At 40.7% G+C, this 22167-nt stretch overlaps 1 protein-coding gene across 1 annotated transcript in view; it reads right to left on the bottom strand.

Moving 5' to 3' along the window:
- Positions 1-22167, bottom strand: part of LOC150076805 (phospholipid-transporting ATPase ABCA3-like) — a 432361-nt gene that overhangs the window by 292519 nt on the left and 117675 nt on the right. Inside the window, exons 7-8 of the mRNA XM_090385683.1 lie at positions 15418-15591; positions 1994-2175 (exon numbers count right to left, since the gene is read on the bottom strand). Coding sequence (XP_090241809.1) covers positions 1994-2175; positions 15418-15591 — 356 coding nt within the window. The remainder of the gene's footprint in view (positions 1-1993; positions 2176-15417; positions 15592-22167) is intronic.

Below are 22167 nucleotides of genomic sequence, written 5' to 3'. Positions count from 1 at the left end.
ATTATTATTTCTCTCTCCATCTGCCTGCATGCAATACCTTGACTTCCAGTGGATGGATTTTCATGAAATTTTATACAGTAGACTCTCAATTTTCCGGGATAGATGGCAAAAAACAAATCCGGGATGATCAATTTCCTGGTTAATCCAAAAAATACAGAAGTCTCCGACATACGTAAGAGATACGTTCCAGGACGTCTTACTTTGTCAAGTTTTACGTAACTCAGGAATGACTAATAAGATATTGCTACTATATTAGTATTGACAAATCTGAATTCACCATGATACTTGTTAATGTTTGACCATTTTCATACATTCTTATTAGTTTAATTTTCTGATCCAAATCAATCGCTTTTCTTTTGTTGGTAGATGTACTAGTACTGCTGTCACTTATTCTCTTAGTCAGAACAGTGATAACGGTCAAAATGAAATTTTCTGTAAAGAACTCAGCAATCAATTGCTGGTTTTCTGTGGAAACCAGCAATTTATTGCTAATTTTTTAAAATAAATTGAAATTAAAAATTAAAATTTTCATTTGCCACATGCAGGACCTAGTCTAGTCCTTTTAGTCTTTTCTTCAAGGAGTGCAGGGTATGACAGATCCACTAATTTATTTCTTATTTCTAAAAAAAAGTTTTTGAATTCTTCTTGCATTATACAAATGCTTGAACCTTTCCAAATAAAATGAAATATTAATAAATGAATTTTTTTAATTTTTAACGAAAATTAAAAAATTTTAAAGTGATGTTTTTTATTTTTAATTTTCAACAACATAACTTTTATTAATTCTTTTTAAAAATAAATAATTAAATAAAAACATTATTATTAATATTAGCAACATAATCCAAGGAAGCAATGCTTATTCAGCATCAGCCAAAAAAAATTTCTATTTCCCCATTCCTTCCAATAATTTGTCTTAACTTTCCTTAAATTTATTCAAACTATCCATCTTCACAACGTGAAGATGGATAGTTTGAATAAATTTAAGGAAAGGTGTAAGTTTACTATTATCATTATTAGTAGTAATGGAAAATGATGCAAAGAAGCAAGCTAATACAGCATCAGTCAATAAAATTTTCAAATTATTGTCTTTCTGATTGTCTTATTCTTCCTTAAATTTATTTGAGCTACTCACTTTCACAACACCAAATGGTAGTTTGTTCCAACAATCAATTACTCCCTGGCTGAAGGCAAATTTTCACACATCTATCATTCAACTGTTCTTTTTAATTTAAGTTTATGTCCCCCTGTTTTGTCTGAGAAAAATTTAGAATACCATCATCATTAAATTTACTCAATCCCCAAGCACTTCAATCAGGTCTCCTTACATGTGCCTAGTTTCACAAACAAAAAATCTTTGCATTTTTATTTATTTTCCTCCTCAGACAAACAAGAATAAAGTTTGCTGTATGAATGTTAAATCCTCTACTTTAAGACTAATTACAAAATGCACTCTGGTAACTTTAGTTTTCACTATCCATACACAAACAGCATTATATTCCATAAAATTCTGTTGACAGTTTAGCATCCATAAGAGCATTGTACTGTACCTTCGTCAAACATAGTGCTAGTCCTTGGCAAAATACATATCATAGTGACTGTAGTTATAGGAGCTTTGAAGTTGAACTCACATTTTACCTTACAGCCACTAAGGTGAATTTACTTCATCTTACACCTGTAAAATACTAGTTGCTATGCTGACCATAGCAACCAGTTTGTCTGTTTGTTATTTGGTTTTTACGAGCATTAGCAACTAAGGCCATATTGCTCCAGGATATGCGGTGGTCATTCCCTGACCTTTCCACATCCTCCGTATTTGGTGGTGATGGGCTCGAACCCCGGTCTAATCAAGAAATGTGTGCTACGCACTGCTGCTCCTTCCCACCTGGCTACGGAGGCGCCAACCACCAGTTTGTCATTACTTATTATAAGAATATGCACTCAAAACTAGCAACATTAAACAAAATTAACAGATAAGCAGATTAAAAATACCTACTGTACACAGAAAGTAAAATGGCTGGGGAATACCATATGGACCTGGCCACACCTTATCTATATACCATGCAATTAGTATGTACACTACTGCATCTATAATTAGCATTGCAAACAATATCTGAAGAGTGATGTTATCATCTGGTGTAGCTGTCATATCTATTTGGTACCACTGAGCTCCTGAGCCTAAAATATAAATTTACATGGGCTAATATTAATATATAATAAAATGTAAGGTATTTTATTTAAAATATATGCAGTTTTTGTTTAACAAATTCTTGATTAATGAATTCTCGCTATAATGAATTACTTTAGTGAACACCTTTTCTCTATATATTAACCCTTTATTAATCCTTATATATTAATTAACCCTTTTATTAGTATCAAAATAGGTCATAATCGAATGCCTCTGCTTGTAGTTCAGTAGTTTTGGGAAAATTTGACACACTTAGCAGGTTAGCTTCATTATTAGGTATATGTATCTGATATATCTGAGGGTAGCCAGATATGGCAAATGTTAGCAAGGGGCAGCAGTCTTGCTAATAGGTGATACTAGTGTTGATTGGACAGATCTGTTGGAAGTGACCACCATATTTACAAGCACAGTCACACTGACAGAAATGGTTTTAAAACTGTGGTGCAGAAAGCAATGGGAAACTACTGAACTTTCCTAAGAAAAACTGATATGGAGAGAAAAATTATCAAGGCCCCGAGTAACGCATACCTTAGAAGGGACAGGTGTGCGAAGAATCTCCTGACTCAAAATGGTGGGCAACATTAATAATACCAAGAAGAAACACGAGAAAGAGAAAACTTCCATAAGAATTTGAACTTGGAATATAAAAACATTTATGAAAATAGGAAAATTGGAGGAACTTAAAGAACAAGCAAAGAAAAAGGATATTGGAATAATGGAAGTCAGTGAAGTTCAGTCACAGGGAAATGGTAACATACGGAGCAGTGACTACAGATTTATATACAGTAGTGGACAGAGGGGAAAAAACAGTGTTGGACTTCTGCTAACAAAACAATGGGTGAAAAAAGTAATAACAAACACCTCTCATCTTAGTGATAGAGTACTGATGGCAACAAACCCAGTGGATTTAAATATAATACATCTATATGCCAACAAGCAACGGTGATGATGATGAAATAGAAATCATGTATGAACAACTGGATGAACTAATAGGAATATTAAAAGATAAAGAAAATCTAATCATAATGGGTGATTTCAATGCAGTGGTAGGACAAAGAGGGGCATGTGAAGAAGCAAGACCATTTGGACTTGGAAGAAAAAATAAAAGGGAAGAAGGACTATTAGAGTTTTGTAAACAACAATTAATCGTTGCCAACAGACTGTTTGAAGTACCAAAAAAGAAGACGCTACACTTGGAAGGCCACAGGAGACCTACAACGATACCAGATTGATTATGTTCTGTGAAGAAGAGATACAGAAACCAATTAAAAGTTTGTTTCAGTCATCTGAGAGTAGATATGGAAAGCAATCACTCTAGTTGTTGCAAAACGTGAGCTAAGGTATAAGAAAATACAAAGAACAAAGAATAAAAGGTGGAATGTGAGACTATTAGCATTAGTAGAGGCATATGATGCAAGAAAGCAAGCTTATTAAGCATCAGCCAAAAAAAAAAAAAAAAAAAAAACACCACTCCCATTTCACCCCTCCATTCGTTCAAAATACCTGTCCAGCCGAGCCTTAAATTCGTTTAGGCTATCAACTTCAACAACAAGTGATGGAAGAGTCGGTTCCACCAACCAACTACCCGCTGGCTAAAGGCAAATTTTTGCACATCTATCCTACATCTGTCTTTCCTCAATTTGAATTTATGCCCTCTCAGGTGATTATTCTGGGCAAGAGGAAGAACCCCATTTGAGCATGCTCAAACCATTCAAGGCCTTATACACCTCTATCAGATCACCTCGCCGGTGCCTAGTCTCCAGGCTCTGTAATTTGCAAAACTTAAGCCTTTCTTCGTAAGAGCACCCCTTTGTTCCATTCACTAATCTTGTTGCCCTTCTCTGTACTCGTTCCAGCAGCTCTACATCCTTCTTGAAATGAGGCCTCCAGACCTGTATACAGTACTCAAGGTGTGGCCTGACCATTGCCTTATACAGGTGAATAATCACCTCCCTATCCCTGCTAGAAAAATTCCTGTATATCATTGACAAGACACCATGAGCTACTCTTGCAGCTCGTCTGCACTGCTCAGAGAACTTCATATCACCCTGCAAAATTACCCCCAGGTCCTTTTCATTCTCTACCACTGTCAGTGTAGCACCGCAGAGTTGATACGTTGCTCTGGGGTTACTGTTTCCCATATGTAGTACTTTATATTTGTCAATGTTAAACTTCATTTGCCAACTCTCAGCCCATCTGCTCAACCTTTCCAGATCCTGTTGCAGCAGCATAGCATCAGTAGTGTCCTTAACAAAACTGTTAGTTTGCAGATGATACAAAACTTTTGTATCGTCTGCAAACTTGGACATTAAGCTTGATATACCATCATCAATATCATTTATAAATACAGAAAACAACAACGGACCCAACACTGAACCCTGAGGAATTCCACTAATAACATTAGTCCACGTTGAGCAGTGTCCATTGATTACCATTCTCTATCTTCTCCCACTCAACCATCCCTTTATCCATACCAGCAATTTGCCTCCAATTCCACACTGCTCCAATTTGTGCAGCAGTCTTCCATGTGCAACAGTATCAAAAGCCTTTCTAAGATCCAAATATATAATATCAAAGTTATTCCCTGCATCCAGTTCTTTTGTGACTACATCATAGTATCCAATCAAATTGGTCAGGCAAGACCTTCCCTTAACAAAACCATGCTGTGTCTGAGCTATAAGTGAATTCTTGTCTATATGATCCTGCAGTTCTTCTTTAACCAGTGCCTCCATTAATTTTCCTGGAACAGAAGTTAAACTAACAGGTCTATAATTACTTGTTTTTTTTTTTTTTTTTTTTGGTAGTTGTTGGCACATCGGCTTCTGTGGCCATAGTGCACCTCCCAAGGTTTTTGCAGTACTTTGATCCGAGCCCGAGGCGGGATTCGAACCCGCGACCTTTGGGTTGCCAGGCAGGCACCTTACCCACCTGGCTAGCCCGGTCGGCATAATTACTTGTGTCAGCCTTTGATCCTCCTTTCTGAATTGGGGCTACATTTGCACATCTCCAGTCTATGGGTACCTCCCCTGAGTCCAAAGAAGCTCTCATAATTATGGCTAGGGGGGGGGGGGATTTGCCTACTTCCTTTGCTGCCTCCTTTAATATAACTGGATAGATCCCATCCACCTTTTTTATGTTTATCCTCAACAATTTCTCCTCCACTTTCCTCTCAGTTATTACAAAATCATCTAGCTCACTGCCAATGTTTACTTCACCTACGGCATTCCCCTTTCCTGAATAACTCCTCATGTGTGAATGTAGATGCAAAATACTCGTTTAGTTTGTTAGCCTCCTGAGCAGGATCCTCAACTGTTGAACTATCAATATCCAGTGGACCAATCTATCCCTAAACTCAAGAAGGAAAGGGATTTATCCCTTTCCTTCTTGAGTTTAAATAGGTAAAGAACCCTTTTCTGTTTTTCTTTGCATCCTTTGCCAAGGATTTCTAATAATCTGCCTTTGCTTGCCTAATCTCCTTTGTGACTTGGTTACAGACCAACTTATATCTATCATAGGCTTCCATGTCACCCATTAATTTATATGTATCCCATGCATTTTTCTTCTCTGCCATATGTCTCATTAGTTCATCTGACATCCATTTAGGACTGAACCTTGAACAATATTTCTCAGTTGGTTTGTAAAGCCTGGTAGCTTTACATACCAACTTTACATACCTGGTAGCCTTGATATATAAGAAGCAGCATGCTATAACTCTGTTTGATGCCTGAAACAAGCCTATCGTGGATGAAGAAGAAGAGGCTCGAAGGACATGGGAGCTATTCAGTGACAATAGAAGCAGAACAGAAGGCTTTGAATACTGCTTGGAGGGTCCAGAAATTCTCAAGGAAGTACTATATGCCATATCATTGGCAAAAAACAGAAAACTCCAGGGCCAGACGAAATACCAGTAGAGGTCATAAAACTTGTTGAAGAAGAGAACATCAGTCAAATTGCAAAACTCTTTAATCAAATCTATAACACAGGTGAAATACCGAACAGCTGGTTAAAATTAACATTTATTATGATCCCTAAGAAGTCTAATCTGAAGACGTGGAGACTATCGTCTAATCAGTCCGATGAGCCACTTGCTGAAGGTGTTTCTTTGGGTGATTCATTCAAGAATAAGAGCTAAATGTGAATTTGAACTAGACAATGCTCAACTGGGGTTCAGGAATGCCTTGAGAACATGCAAAGCATTGTTTAGCATCAACATTCTTCTTCAAAAATGTCTAGACTAACAAAAAGACATATTTGTATGCTTCACAGATTATGAGAAGGCCTTTGACAAAGTACATCATAAGCTGATTGAACTACTTCATGAGTTCCCTCTAGATGGAAAGGATATCCACATTATTAAAAACCTTTATTGGAGTCAGACAGCCACAGTCTGAGCTGGAGGAAAAGGAACAAACAACATCAACATCCAACAAGGTGCTCTACAAGGCTGCATCCTTTCCACTCTCCTGTTCAACCTATACTCCGACAAAATATTTAAAAAGGCTCTGGAAGGTACAGACCTGAGAGTAAAAGTAAATGGAGTGGTCATAAATAATATTAGATATGCAGACAATGCTCTGCATATCTAATATTAGATATGCAGACAACGCTCTCATTCTCTGTGACACCAATGAAGGCCTCGAACAACTACTCAATAGGATCAGTTTGACTGGAGCAGAGCTGGGACTCAATATTAATGAAAAGAAAACCAAATTCGTGATTTTTAGCTGCAAACAGTATGAAAATGCAAATCTATCACTTAATGGCAACCCAATCGAATGTGTCAGTCACTTCAAATACCTGGGAAGCACTATCACAGAGAACTTAGATCTCAAGAATGAAATATGTATTTGGATTGAAATCGCCAGAGCAACCTTCAAGGAAATGAGGACACTTCTATGCAATGACAACCTGAAACTGAAATTAAGGCAATGTATGATCAAAAGCTAAATCTGGTCAGTACTTTTATATGGTTCTGAGACATGGACTCTCAAGGCAAGTTCACTGAACCAGTTAGAGGTATTTGAGATGTGGATATGTCGCAGGATGTTGCAAATACCATGGACAAACTTAGTTTGTTTGTTTGTTATTTGGTTTTTAGGAGCATTAGCAACTAAGTCCATATTGCTCTGCAGATATGCGGTGGTCATTCCCTGACCTTTCTGCATCCTCCGTCACAGGCTCGAACCCCGGTCTAATCAAGAAGCATGTGCTACGCACTGCTGCTCCTGCCTACCTGGCTATGGAGGCGCCAACGACGAACTTAGTAAACAACAACATAGTCCTCTGTAGAGCAAGAACAGAAAGAACCTTAATAGCTACTACCAAATGCAGGAAAATCTCTTATCTTGGCCATATTCTGCAAGAAGAGAAATATCTACGTCAGTTGATAATAAAAAGTACACATTAGAAAAGTAAGATTGAAGGAAAACGGAGGATTGGCAGGAGGCAAACGAACGTCTTGGCTGCATAATATTCAACAATGGACTGGCATAAAAATGTAGAAAAACTATTCAGACTAGCAGAAGACAGAAGACAGAAATGCTTTCTCCTTAGTAATTGCCAACGTCCAGGGGACCAGACAAGGCACATGAAGAAGAAGAAAAAGAAGAGAATATAAATTCAAGCAGTGTGGCATTAAGAGCAAGTTACCTATTTTTTTACCTATGGATAAAGGGGTGAGTGGGAGATGACAGAGTGGTTATCAACAGGCACAGCTCTTCTTGAACTAATGTTATTAGCAGGATAGCAGGAGGGGAATAGTGGGAACTATGAGAGTGTGTCATGTTTGGACTTGGCTGCTGATTTTTTGGTGATTACTGATGATTATTTGAGTTGCTTAGTGTTAATTCATTTTGGGATTATTTCTGAACCTCTTTTTGATATTTGTTGTGCATTAAGAGACCGCCAGGTGGCCGGTAGTACAAGTTGATGGTAAATTGTGCTCTCTAAAGTAACTTAAATTTAGTAAAAAATCTAGATTATTACCCAATATGATAGATATCATCTTATAGTGGACGCCAAATGCTTTCCAATCATACGGGTCATGGAGGCACTGGACTTATAGCAGATAAGTAACTTTTAATTTTAATTTGTGTTTGAACAATTTTGTTAAAGCCGAAGCAAACTACTGCCATTGTCTTGACCGGCTGAAGGTCACTGGTGTGAAGGTAGCTTTTTGGTCGCTATATTGCCTTCGGCAGTGGTTGCCCGCGACCACCTGTAGTTAACCCAATTGACTTAAAAGTTATTGTTCTTCCTACAACTCTACTGCAGAACAGTAAACTGACTACCCTTCCCCAATTAATGCTTGATTTGTCATCTGCTGCTTATAGCTCTGCATAATGGCTGGAAAAGTAAATGCACATCGTAGAGCTTCACTGCGTTCCTGCAGGCAACCGCACCAGTCCTCGGGGGAAGAAAACTCGGAGGGGGTTCCCTCCTCGATCGCGATGACTAAAAACAAAATTCGGACCACGAAACAACAGGCTTCCGCGGCAAATGAACACGGCATACCTGCCGCGGGCAACTCGCCCGGTGGTGACGATGCTGATTGTAATGGGGTGAACAGCGATTGTGATCCCGCAGCATCCACGAAGAGACTTCCTACCCTCAAGAAAAAGTTTCTCAAAAGACCGGACGCATCTGGTTCACTTCCCCCTAAACAATGGGAGGATGAAGAGGAATGGAATGAAATGCCGAATTTATTCAGCAAAGATTTTCCCAACCTGAAAATTATACACAAACTGAGGCGCAAAATGGAATACTGTCTCAGTAGCAAAAACAGCAACGTCACCAGGGCCGTATCATTACAAATTTCGCGCTGCTGGGGTTCTTTAAAGAAGAAGTTATATGAGGTCATTATAGAAAATGAACAGCTGAAGGCCACCAATGCCCAACTCCAACAAACTAATAAAACTCTGTCTAAAGTAACTAAAAATCCAACTATATCAGCTCTGAATACCGGGCTACCTTCCAACCAAGCTTCTGATGAAGATACTCGGCATCAGTTGTCTTATGCTGCCATGCTCAAACTACCTCAGATCCCCACCACACAGAACAAGCATATGCTGATTATAAAAGCTAGAGAAGGGTGCGACATCCTAGATAGCGATGGAGTGAAGGACACCGTCCTAAAGAAGATAAAACCAAAATTAGACAATCTCCAAATCAAAAACATTCGCAAAATTCGCGACAAAGGGATAATATTGGAAGCAGCCACTAAGTCAGATCTAGAACAGATCAAGTCTTGCGGCACAGCTGAAGATCTAACTCTTACCTTTGAAACCCCTAAACTCAGGGGACCAAGTTTAATTGTGTTTGATGTAGATGGCTCAATCCAGAAAGTTGAACTACTGGAGGAAGTATATAACAGAAATCTCTTTGAATCCATGAGCAAAGAAGAAGCCATTAAGGAGATGAAAATTCAATTTTCCACCAATGCACGGACTCGCGGTCGACTTAATTGGATTATAGAAGTGTCCCCCAGGATAAGGAGATTCCTACACAGCCAGGATAGAATTTTTCTGGGCTGGTCATCCCACAGATTCAGAGATTTTGTACCAGTCCTGAAATGCTACAAATGTCTTGGTTATGGGCACACCTCTGCTAAGTGTCTTAAAAAACAACCAATATGTGGGCATTGTGCTGAGGCAGGGCATCTCTACAAGGACTGTCCCAACAAAGCCTCACCTCCTAAATGCTCAAATTGCAAAGCAATTAACAAACCCTGCGATCACTCTGTGCGGGATGGAGCGTGCCTTGTATATAGAAGAGCAGCAGATATAGTACGCAATAAGACTAACTATGGAAAATAGGATGCTCAACCCCCCCCTCTCCCAGACTTCGTATAGCTCAAATCAATGGCCAAAAATCCATCTCAGTGGCAACACAGCTTCATCCCCTAATGGACGAGTTGAATCTAGACATTCTTCTCCTTCAGGAACCATACTGCGTCCGTGGAAGGGTCTCTGGTTACCCCCTGGCTTTCAGGAAAATCCAGACGACAAACCAATTGTGCCTCGCTGCTATCATCGTCCGCAATCCAGACTTAGTAGTAACACAGATAGAATCACTCTGCACTCCCCACCTACCGGGGGGGCTACAATAGAAGGCAGCTTCGGCCGTATTGCGGTCCTAACAGCATACTTCCAATTTGGTACAGATATCCTCCCGCACATAGCTCGACTAGAACAAGCTCTTGACCTCCTGGAGAACACTGATGTCATCATAGCCGCAGATTCGAATGCCCGGTCAACACAATGGTTCAACACCTCTACCGATGCAAGAGGAGATATGTTAGATGAATTCAATGCCTCACGCAGCCTTGAAATCATCAACAGACCAGGACAACCAACCACCTACTCTTCGGGAACTGGAGAGTCTAACCTGGACATCACACTAACTACTTCTTCTCTTCGCAATAGACTCCTCCATTGGCAGGTGCATGACACAGCCACTACTAGCGACCATCGCCTCATCACTTACAGTGTCACCGATTCTGCCCTCCCTCGTCAAGTGCCTATCCAGGATATTGTAAGATTCTCTACTAAAACAGCGAACTGGGACCATTTTGACAATGTAATTCAAGATGCTCTTCATGACCCAGCTAGCAACTTCTACCAATCAATGAACAGTGCGCAGAAAACAGACTTTGTGCAGAGTCTGCTCCTCAAAGCTTCAGAGGCTTCCATGAAAAAATGTTCCAGGAAACCAAGATCTGTTCCATGGTGGTCGCAGGAACTCACTAACCTGCGCAATTCTCTGAAGCGCGCTCGGAAAGAATACCAACGCAAGAGAAGGACTGAACCTGCTCACATTGCAGAACAGTATAGAGACCGATTCAAAGCAGTCCGCCATGAATATACTAACAAAATTTACCATGCCAAGCAAAGCTCCTGGCGTTCCCTTGTCGAGACTGAGGGGAACCGGAATCCGTGGGGTTTAGTCCACAAACTCGTGAGGAATAAGCTGGGATCCACGGATGTCATACACTCTGTCCGCTCTGATGACTCGTCTGAGACTACACACTGGGAAGATACAATCAACTGGATTCTGGATGAACTAATATATCAGGACAACACCAACTCTGATACTGATATCCACAGGAAGATAGCAGTACAAAATTCCAGCTTCCAGCCAGATATTATGGAGGAACCATTCACAGAGGAAGAAGTCGATGCAGCAATTAAAAAAATCAAAAAGGTAAAGCTCCTGGTTTGGATTTTATTGAAGGCGAGACTGTGCAACGTCTCTGGGCCATAGCTCCAATGATACTTCTTCAGCTCTTCAACACCTGTCTGAATGAGGGTAACTTTCCATCACGTTGGAAGCATGCTAATCTGAGGCTCTTACCTAAGGATCCCACAGGTACTTCCAAGGCATATCGCCCGATTGCGCTGCTTCCCATTCTCGGCAAGATTTTTGAGAGACTGCTGCTCTCCCGCTTCCAACCCCGATATGAAGCCAGTGGTTTGGCATCCTCGCTTCAATTTGGATTCAAACAAGGGTGCTCCACAATTGATGCTCTATCCAAAACCCTCAAAGTTGCAGAACAGTCGGATGCAACTTATGTACTGGCAATCTTCATTGACTTCAAAGGAGCTTTTGACACAGTGTGGTGGCCGGGCGTTCTTCAGAGGGCCAGAGTCTCTAACTGCACTTGGAATTTCTACCACTGCCTCAAAAGCTACTTCTCTAACCGCAAGGTCAGCATCAAAACAAAATATCACTGCATCACCCGACATCTAACCCGAGGCTGTCCCCAGGGCTCCATCCTGGGGCCAGCTGTCTGGAATATGATACTTGACGACTGGCTCCTGAGGGACTACCCACACACTACTCAGCTTTCTTATGCCGACGACATGGTTATTATCATTGAGGGACCCACCCGCGCCACCACAGAAACCCAGGCTACGGTTGTTCTCGCTGCTCTGTCCGTATGGGCCACGGAAAATAAACTCTCAGTCTCCACTGAGAAGAGCAAAACCCTCCTATTAAAAGGCAAACTGGACTTCTCCAGACCTCCTACCATACGTTTTAATGGCCGCCCACTGAAAAACTACCGATCGGTGAAGTACCTAGGAGTAATTTTGGACGACAGGAGAACTTTCATTCCTCATATCCAAGCTATCAAAGAAAAGATAAAAAATTACATCACTATGTTAGCACGCTTTACCCGCAAGGACTGGGGTCTTAAAGGACCAACTCAACGCCTTTTATACTCAGCAGTATTTATACCAATTGTTACATATGGAGCTGCAGTATGGTACCACCGAATGACTTTAGTGCATGCTCAACGTAAAATTCAGTAAATTCAACGACTTATGCTACTACAAATGACCCGCGCATGTAGAACGACATCAACTGCCGCCCTACAGCTACTAACAGGCCGCCTCCCTTTGGACCTCCACGTCGCTTTTATCGGACTTTCTCATGCCATCAAGAAGAATAAGGAAGCTGAATTCCTCACTATTCAAACCCGTACCGATACCGACATCAAACAGGAACATAAACGTGTGTGGCTACAATTCATAAACTTATGGCAAACCCGCTGGAATAACTCCACAACTGGTGCAACTACTAAACTTTTCCTTCCTGTGGTAACCTACATCAACAAGCAACGTTCCACTTGGTTCTTCCCTAACGTCTATGCTTCCTTCCTATTAACTGGCCACGGGTCCTTCAAGAGACGCCTTCTAGAGTTCGGCCTAGTCGAGGATGCCCTCTGTACCTGCGGAGAACCTGAAGACTGGGATCACGTGATGCACTCATGCAACGTATACTTAGATCTAAGAAACCAACTACTCCTAGACCTCCACACTACATCACTTCGGCCAGAAACCAAGTTATTGGAATCTAATGATGCCTTCCGTGCACTGACCAGTTATGCCAACGAGGTCTTTCGTCGTCGCTGGCATCACCTGCAACTCCCGAACACTACTCCTGGATAACCTCCTCTAGACAGCAACTGATACCCAGCACCGGAAACTTCCAGACATGAAACTGCAAATGGCGGACAGCCCTGTCGACACCGCTCGGTGATTCTCCATTGTGACGATCCTGGACTCTTTAATTTGAACTTTACCTATTCTCTTCTTCCTACCCACAGTCTTTCTCCAGGACTCCCACAACTGCATCTAGCACTCTTCCTGCTCCGTTTCGCCTGGGAGGATGCCTACGCTCTGTCATTCTCGCTATCTTGTCTGTCTTCCACTTTCCTGTCTCTTCTCTGCTCTTTCCTTGGCCTTCCCCACTCTCGCTCCTGCAAGAGTGTGGACGGCCCGTCAGATGTCTTTTACTCCCTGGTCCGGCTCCTCGTGCCAGTGGACGGATGCTGGGAGGCTCCTTCCTGGTGATCGCGCCTCCCAGTAACGAAGAGGCCAGTCAAACAACACAAACAACACACTACTCACACATAACACACACTGACTGGCTTTGCTATGTTAACAGAGTATTTAACGCGGATTTGTGGGAAACCACGGGAACCGCATAACAAAAAACACTATGTCCACTATGTCCACTATTTGTTGTGCATTCTGTATTTTTGTATTCATTTTTGAGGAGAAATCGCTTAATTTATTTCTCTTGGTGACTGGTAATGGGGACATCAGCATGTCCACCATTGTGTTATCATTATGATTAAACCTTAACGAGATTTATTTGCAATTCTAGCTGTTGTTACTTCTGATACTAGGATCTAAGCTGTGCTGTAAACTCTCTTTAACACCAAAATTAATTTTCAGGAATAGTTTGTTTAATATTCTAACATTTCATATTTAATTGAATTATTTCTGTACTAATGTGTACTTGTTTGAAGTGATTCAATGCTGATAGCCATTGTGTAGCAATTTATAGCATTGTTTAGGTTTAAGAATTCTATTTTGTAATTTATAATGCAAAACACATTATAGATTGATTAAACCTAGGCAATTCATAACGTTTCTTAAGTTTAAGAATTTAATTTTGCTTGATCACTTAGTGAGTGATATTTTTAAAGAGGTAGACAGCATTGTTGTGGCATATTTTGGCTTTGCTTTTTTACTTAGTGTGTTTAAACTATATTTTATTTGTGCTTTACTTATAGTAGTTGAATTAAATTTCATTTTGCTTAATATTATAGATAGATTTTGTTGGAGTTCATTCAATATGGATCCAAAATCTAGTAAAATAAGTAAACCCTCTACAGATTTGGAGGGGGAGAGAGAGGGGGAACTCTTCTTTACTACCTCCTAAAGTGCCTTCATCCCAATCTGAATTAAGAAAACTGTCTTGAGTTTAGGTATTCTCAAGAACCTGTTACAAGAGGGTGCCTCCATAGCCAGGTGGGCAAGAGCAGCAGTTCGTAGCACACGCTTCTTGATTAGACCGGGGTTCGAGCCTGTAACCACCAAATACAGAGGATGCAGAAAGGTCAGGGAATGACCACTGCATATCTCCGGAGCAATATGGTCTTAGTTGTAATGCTCCTAAAAACCAAATAACAACTGTTACAAGAGAGGTGTCCGGGACTGTTTCTAGTGTAAACACACAGTCACAACTGAAGTCTGATAGAGATCTACCCTTGGATTCTTCTGATATTAATTCTAAATCAGATATTAACCTTAAACCAGGTAGTGAGACTAATCCTAATTGATATTGGATTATAAACTTTGCAGATTGATAATGTTAATTTTAACAAGGCAAAAAAGGAAAGTTTCCTCATCTAATATTTTCACATAATTTATTGTGAAAACTTGAGAGGGAAGAAAAAGTCAACCTTCAGTCTCCTCCTTGATAGACTGTATGGTTCTGCTCAAATCCGGAGTAGAAGCTGAAATGAAGGTTGCAGAACAAAACTTCTGTACAATGAGCACCCTGAGATCTCTCTCTTAGCTGTGTCAAAATGTATTTAATGAATCTGATCAGAAGCCAGTGCAATCCATGTGCAGTTAAAATGTGGGCATAGCTCACAAGTGGCTAACAACTGCTTGTTATCTTTCAAGAAGTTCAGAATATCTCTTTTTGCACAGGTGGCCAAAAGTAATAGACTGTTCTTGATGGCAGCTTAATATCACTTCTGACTAATATGGTTTCAAACAGTAAAAGTTTGTTTTCAGTTATCCTTTTTAAATTGCTTGTGTATTATTTCTGATACATATAACAGTTTAAGAACTACAACTTTACACACAAAGCTGAATATCACTCACTCACTCAAACATACCATTAATTTATTAAATTTTAAAAAGTATCTTTACCTGATGCTTCCCACGTTGCAATTAGAAGTGATGCAAGTGACATTGCTGAATTAGAAAAAATGGATACTGCAATTTTTGGTCTAGAACTAAGCTCTGAATATCGATAATAAACAAAAAAATATGGTGCATACGACAGAAAAAACAATATTCCAGATCCTGCCGTTGCTGCATTTGCTAAAACAGATAAGTAAAAAGAGAAATGATCAATTAATAAAACGATAACATTACTTATAAGAGAAATGTTCTTACATAAACTGAAGATATATAAAGGGCTTCTTGTTAAAATTTAGATGTTTTAAACAATGAAAATACAATAAATTTAAATACAGTGTCAGTGAGAAACACACTTAGCAACTTCCAACAAGGAAGTCATCATTGAAATCCACAGCAATCAGTCTATTTGTGCCACTGCAGCAAAAATTGTAATACAGCCATTCCCCAACTAATGAACTGAACCTTGGGGGACACCGGCATTAGTGGAGAAGTTAGAAGACAGATAGCCATCTACCATCACCCTCAGTGAGCGATCAAAGAGAAAACTGGATAACCAATTACTAAAAACAGTTGGCAAACCATAAGATGGAAGCTTGTTTAGAAGACCTTTATGCCAAACACGATCAAAAGCCTTTGAGATGTCAAGAGCAACTACTTGTGTTTCACCGAACCTTTCCATTGAATTAGTCCATAAATGGGTAATATAAGCCAGAATATCACCAATGGATCGACACTGATGGAATCAATACTGGCGATCGTTGTCAGATGGAAGGTTTCTAGGTAGTTTAAGAGTTGGCGGTTAATTGATTTCTCCATTACTTTAGAAAGAGTAGAAGTAATTGCAATGGGACGATAATTGGATGGGAGGGATTTGTCACCCTTTTTAGGAACTGGCTGGATATGAGCAAATTTCCAAGAAGAAGGAAAAACACCTTTGGAATAAGAAAGTGAAAAAAGGCGGCAAAGAATAGAAGTAAGTTCAGGAGCACAGGTTTTGAGAACAAGAGGAGAAATACCATAGGGACCTGGAGCTTTCTTAGCATCAAGATTCATCAAAATCCTTTTGACATCCTTTTGATGGAAGACCACAGGAGGCATTGAATGGAGCATGTTGGGAATGGTGGGAGGTGTTTTACCAAGATCATTAATACGTGAGTTGGAAGAAAAATGGGATGCTAGCAGGTCAGCTTTGTCCTTGGCTGAAGTAACAACAGAACCATCTGGTTTGGACAGAGGTGGGAGCAGAGATGGGCAAAAGTTGCGGCCAATAGCTTTGTCAAGAGACCAGAATGCTCGGTTACCATTAGGGCAAGAAGCAAGTTTTCTACTCTTAGCCTGTTCAAACTCTAGTTTGGACTGATTAATAACTGCTTTACAATTGTTGCGAGCTTTGGTGTAGGCAGAAAATGAAAATGAAAAATTAGAAACAAGCCAATTACGATATGCAACATTCTTCTCTTTAACAGCCATAGCACATTTATTGGAAAACCAAGGTAGTAGTAGTAGCAGTGGCATGTGATCCAAGAAAGCAAATGTATGAGCTTATGCAGCATCAGCCAAAAAAAAAAAAAAAATCCCACCATTCCCTCCAAATGCCTGTCCAGTTCCTCCTTAAATTTATTCAACCTATCAACTTCCACAACGACAGATGGAAGTTTGTTCCAGCAATTAACCACCCGCTGGCTAAAGGCAAATTTCCGCACATCTATTCTACATCTGTCTTTTCTTAATTTGAATTTATGCCCCCTTAGGTTCGTAATCTGAACAAGTGGAAGGATCCCATCAGAATTCAGCGTGCTCAACCCATTCAAGGCCTTATATACCTCAATCAGATCACCGCGCAGGTGCCTAGTCTCCAGCCACTGCAATTTGCAGAACTTAAGCCTCTCTTAGTAAGAGGATCCCTTCATTCCCCTCATCAATCTTGTTGCCCTTCTCTGTACACGCTCAAGTAAATCTACATCCTCCCTAAAATGAGGCCTCCAGACCTGTACGCAGTACTCAAGGCCTGACCATTGCCTTATTAGCATTAGCATTAGCAGAGGCATACGATGCAAGAAAGCAAGCTTATTCAGCATCAGCCAAAAAAAAAAAAAAAAAAAAAAAAACAACCACTACTCCCATTTTACCCCTCCTTTCGTTCGAAATACCTGTCCAGCTGAGCCTTAAATTTGTTTAGGCTATCAACTTCAACAACAAGCGATGGGAGTCTATTCCACAAACCAACTGCCCGCTGGCTAAAGGCAAATTTCTGCACATCTATCCGACATCCGTCCTTCCTCAATTTGAGGTTATGCCCTCTCAGGTGATTATTCTGAGCAAGAGGAAGAATCCCATCGGCATTGAGCATGCTCAAGCCATTCAAAGCCTTATACACCTCTATCAGATCACCTCGCCGATGCCTGGTCTCCAGGCTCTGTAATTTGCAAAACTTAAGCCTTTCTTCGTAAGAGCACCCCTTTGTTCCATTCACTAATCTTGTTGCCCTTCTCTGTACCCGTTCCAGCAGCTCTACATCCTTCTTGAAATGAGGCCTCCAGACCTGTATACAGTACTCAAGGTGTGGCCTGACCAATACCTTATACAAGGGAATAATCACATCCCTGTCCCTGCTAGAAAAATTCCTGTATATCATTGACAAGACACCATGAGCTACTCTTGCAGCCCGTCTGCACTGCTCAGAGAACTTCATATCTGCCTGCACAATTACCCCCAGGTCCTTTTCATTCTCTACCACTGTCAGCGTAGTACCACAGAGTTGATACGTTGATCTGGGGTTACTGTTTCCCATATGTAGTACTTTACATTTGTCAATGTTAAACTTCATTTGCCACCTCTCAGCCCATCTGCTCAACCTTTCCAGATCCTGTTGCAGCAGCATAGTATCAGTAGTGTCCTTAACAACCCTGCCAACCTTGGTATCGTCTGCAAACTTGGACATTAAGCCTGATACACCATCATCAATATCATTTATAAATACAGAAAACAACAATGGACCCAACACTGAACCCTGAGGAACTCCACTAATAACATTAGTTCACGTTGAGCAGTGTCCCTTGATTACCACTCTCTGTCTTCTGCCACTCAACCATCCCTTTATCCATAGCAGCAATTTCACTCCAATGCCACACTTCTCCAATTTGTGCAGCAGTCTCCCATTCGCAACAGTATCAAAAGCCTTTCTAAGATCCAAATATATATCAAAGTTATTCCCTGCATCCAGTTCATTTGTGACTACATCATAGTATCCAATCAAATTGGTCAGACAAGACCTGCCCTTAACAAAACCATGCTGTGTCTGAGCTATAACTGAATTCGTGTCCAGATGATCCTGTAGTGCTTCTTTAACCAGTGTCTCCATTAAATTTCCTGGAACCGAAGTTAAACTAACAGGTTTATAATTACTTGTGTCAGCCTTTGATCCTCCTTTGTGAATTGGGGTTACATTTGCACATCTCCAGTCCATGGGTACCTCCCCTGAGTCCAAAGAAGCTCTCATAATTATGGCTAGGGGTTTGCTTACTTCCTTTGCTGCCTCCTTTAATATAACTGGATAGATCCCATCCACCCCAGGTGCCTTTTTTATGTTTATCCTCAACAATTTCTCCTCCACTTTCCTCTCAGTTATTAGAAAATCATCTGGCTCACTGCCAATGTTTACTTCACCTACGACATTCCCCTTCCTGAATAACTCCTCATGTGTGAATGCAGATGCAAAATACTCGTTTAGATTGTTAGCCACCTGAGCTGGATCCTCAACTGTTGAACCATCAACATCCAGTGGACCAATCTGATTCATCCCTTTCCTTCTTGAGTTTAAATAGGTAAAGAACACTTTTCTGTTTTTCTTTGCATCCTTTGCCAAGGATTTCCCATAATCTGCCTTTGCCTGCCTAATCTCCTTTGTGACTTGGTTACAGACCAACTTATATCTATCATAGGCTTCCATGTCACCCATTAATTTGTATGTATCCCATGCATTTTTCTTATCTACCATATGTCTCATTAGTTCATCTGACAACCATTTAGGCCTGAACCTTGAACAATATTTCTTGGTTGGTATGTAAAGCCTGGTAGCTTCCAAGATTAGTTCCTTGAATGCTTCCCATTTTTAATTTGTTGTTGGTAACATCATCAGTTGGTCCAACTGTATAGAATTTAAATACTGTCTCAGACCATCATAGTTGCCTTTACGAAAGCAAAAACCCTTCCCTTTACCTCTGATGGTAGTTACCTCCTTGAGTAAATCCCACTTCAGCACACTGTGATCACTGCCACCCAGTGGTTCCTTTATCTGCAGATTCCTAATGCATGAAGAATCACTACTGATAATCAGATCAAGAGTATTACTCCCTCTAGTTGCCTCCCGAACATGCTGGTGTAGAAAACAATCATCCAATAAATCCACAAAAGCCTTGCTAGTGTGTGAGTGACCAACCCACAAATTCCAGTCAATATCTGGGAAATTAAAATCCCCCATTATAAGACTCTCTGATTTACTGGCCCATTCTATTTCCCTGTACAGTATCTTATTATACTCATCAGAGTCATTAGGCCTATAGCACACTCCTACTCTCAATTTTGATTTACCTATGCTTATGTCACACCAAACTGACTCGACACTGCCCTGTCCATCAATGTCGACTGGCTTCACTTCCTTGGATTTTATGTGTTTTTTAACTAATAGTATAACCCCTCCTCCCCTCCTGTTCTGTCTATCCTTTCTATACACATTGTACTCCCCAAATTCCAGTTCTGCATTCCTTATATCTGTGTGACACCACATCTCTGATATCCCAACAATATCTGCCTTTGATGTTTTGAGCAATACCTCAAATTCATCAAATTTATTTACTAAACTCCTAGCATTGGTGTACACGCAAGTATACATGCACCTATTTCTATTCTTAGCTACCCTAACACAACCCATGTGTTTACTTGTACCGCAATGACTTCCAGCAGTCTCTGAAATATCCTGCATCTTGTTTTTCAGGCTTCTGCTCATTCCAATAGAAGCAGTGCAAGAATCTGTTTCACCTCTGCCAGTGGCTACTGTTAATCCATTAGTCTTTGTCTCCCCCCCAAGCTAGCAGTTTTCCGACCCACCTAACACTGCCTCGATAGCATCAGCAAATATTCTTGCACTCTTTCTATTTAAGTGTATCCCATCCCTGTAGAAGCAATCTCTCCTGTTAACAAGTACATTCCAGGCTGAAAAAAATTCTACCCCTTGAGCCTTGCACAATCTTTCCAGGGCCGAATTGATCGACAAGGCTCTCATCATATACTCCCTCCTATCGTGTCTGGGCAGAATTACAGACACTTTCAAATTCAACCGTACTTCACGGCTTTTTTTCAACAGTGACCTGTACTTGTTAAGTAATTCCACTGGTCTCCTACTCTTAATATCCTACTCCCACAAATTGGAGCAGTGTGACATTGGAGGCAAATTGCTGCTATGGATAAAGGGGTGGTTGAGGGGGAGAAGACAGAGAGTGGTAATCAATGGACACTGCTCATCGTGGACTAATGTTATTAGTGGAGTCCCTCAGGGCTCAGTGTTGGGTCCATTATTGTTTTCTGTATTTATAAATGATATTGATGATGGTATATCAAGCTTAATGTCCAAGTTTGCAGATGATACAAAGGTTGGCAGGGTTGTCAAGGACACTACTGACACTATGCTGCTGCAACAGGATCTGGAAAGGTTGAGAAGATGGGCTGAGAGGTGGCAAATGAAGTTTAACATTGACAAATGTAAAGTACTACACATGGGAAACAGCAACCCCAGAGCAACGTATCAACTCTGTGGTACTACACTGACAGTGGTAGAGAATGAAAGGGACTTGGGGGTGATTGTGCAGGCAGATATGAAGTTCTCTGAGCAGTGCAGACGGGCTGCAAGAGTAGCTCATGGAGTATTGTCAATGATATACAGGAATTTTTCCAGCAGGGATAAGGAGGTGATTATTCCATTGTATAAGGCAATGGTCAGGCCACACCTAGAGTACTGTATACAGGTCTGGAGGCCTCATTTCAAGAAGGATGTAGAGCTGCTGGAACGAGTACAGAGAAGGGCAACAAGATTAGTGAATGGAACAAAGGGGTGCTCTTACGAAGAAAGGCTTAAGTTTTGCAAATTACAGTGTCTGGAGACTAGGCACCAGCGAGGTGATCTGATAGAGGTGTATAAAGCCTTGAATGGTTTAAGCATGCTCAATGCTGATGGGATTCTTCCTCTAGCTCAGAAAAATCACCTGAGAGGGCATAAATTCAAATTGAGGAAAGACAGATGTAGGATAGACGTGCGGAAATTTGCCTTTAGCCAGCGGGTGTTTGGTTGGTGGAACAGACTGCCATCCCTTGTGGTGGAGGTTGATAGCCTATATAAGTTTAAGGCTCAGCTGGACAGGTATTTTGAACGAACAGAGGGGTGAAGTGGAAGTGGGTTTTTTTTTTTTTTTTTTTGGCTGATGCTGCATAAGCTTGCTTTCTTGCATCAAATGCCTCTACTAATGCTAATGCTAATGCTAATATCATTAGTGCCAACGTGTACAACTATATCACCTTTTGTGCCCTTAAAAGATGATATCTGCTCTACAACGTCATCAACCTTTGCCCCTGGCAGACATACCCTGGTCCTGTTCCACCTATCCTTTTTACAAAGCATGTTCCCCGTTTCCCTGACAATAGAGTCACAAACAACTACTAGTTCCTGTGGGAGAGCGCATTCTGCCTTGGGGGCTGCCTCTGTGT

The sequence above is a fragment of the Mastigoproctus giganteus genome, chromosome 12, assembly GCF_048544385.1.
Source record: "Mastigoproctus giganteus isolate SK-2022 chromosome 12, ASM4854438v1, whole genome shotgun sequence".
NCBI lineage: Eukaryota > Metazoa > Arthropoda > Arachnida > Uropygi > Thelyphonidae > Mastigoproctus > Mastigoproctus giganteus.
Note: the sequence above shows the minus strand (reverse complement) of the source record. Positions and strands in the feature narration are given on the sequence as shown.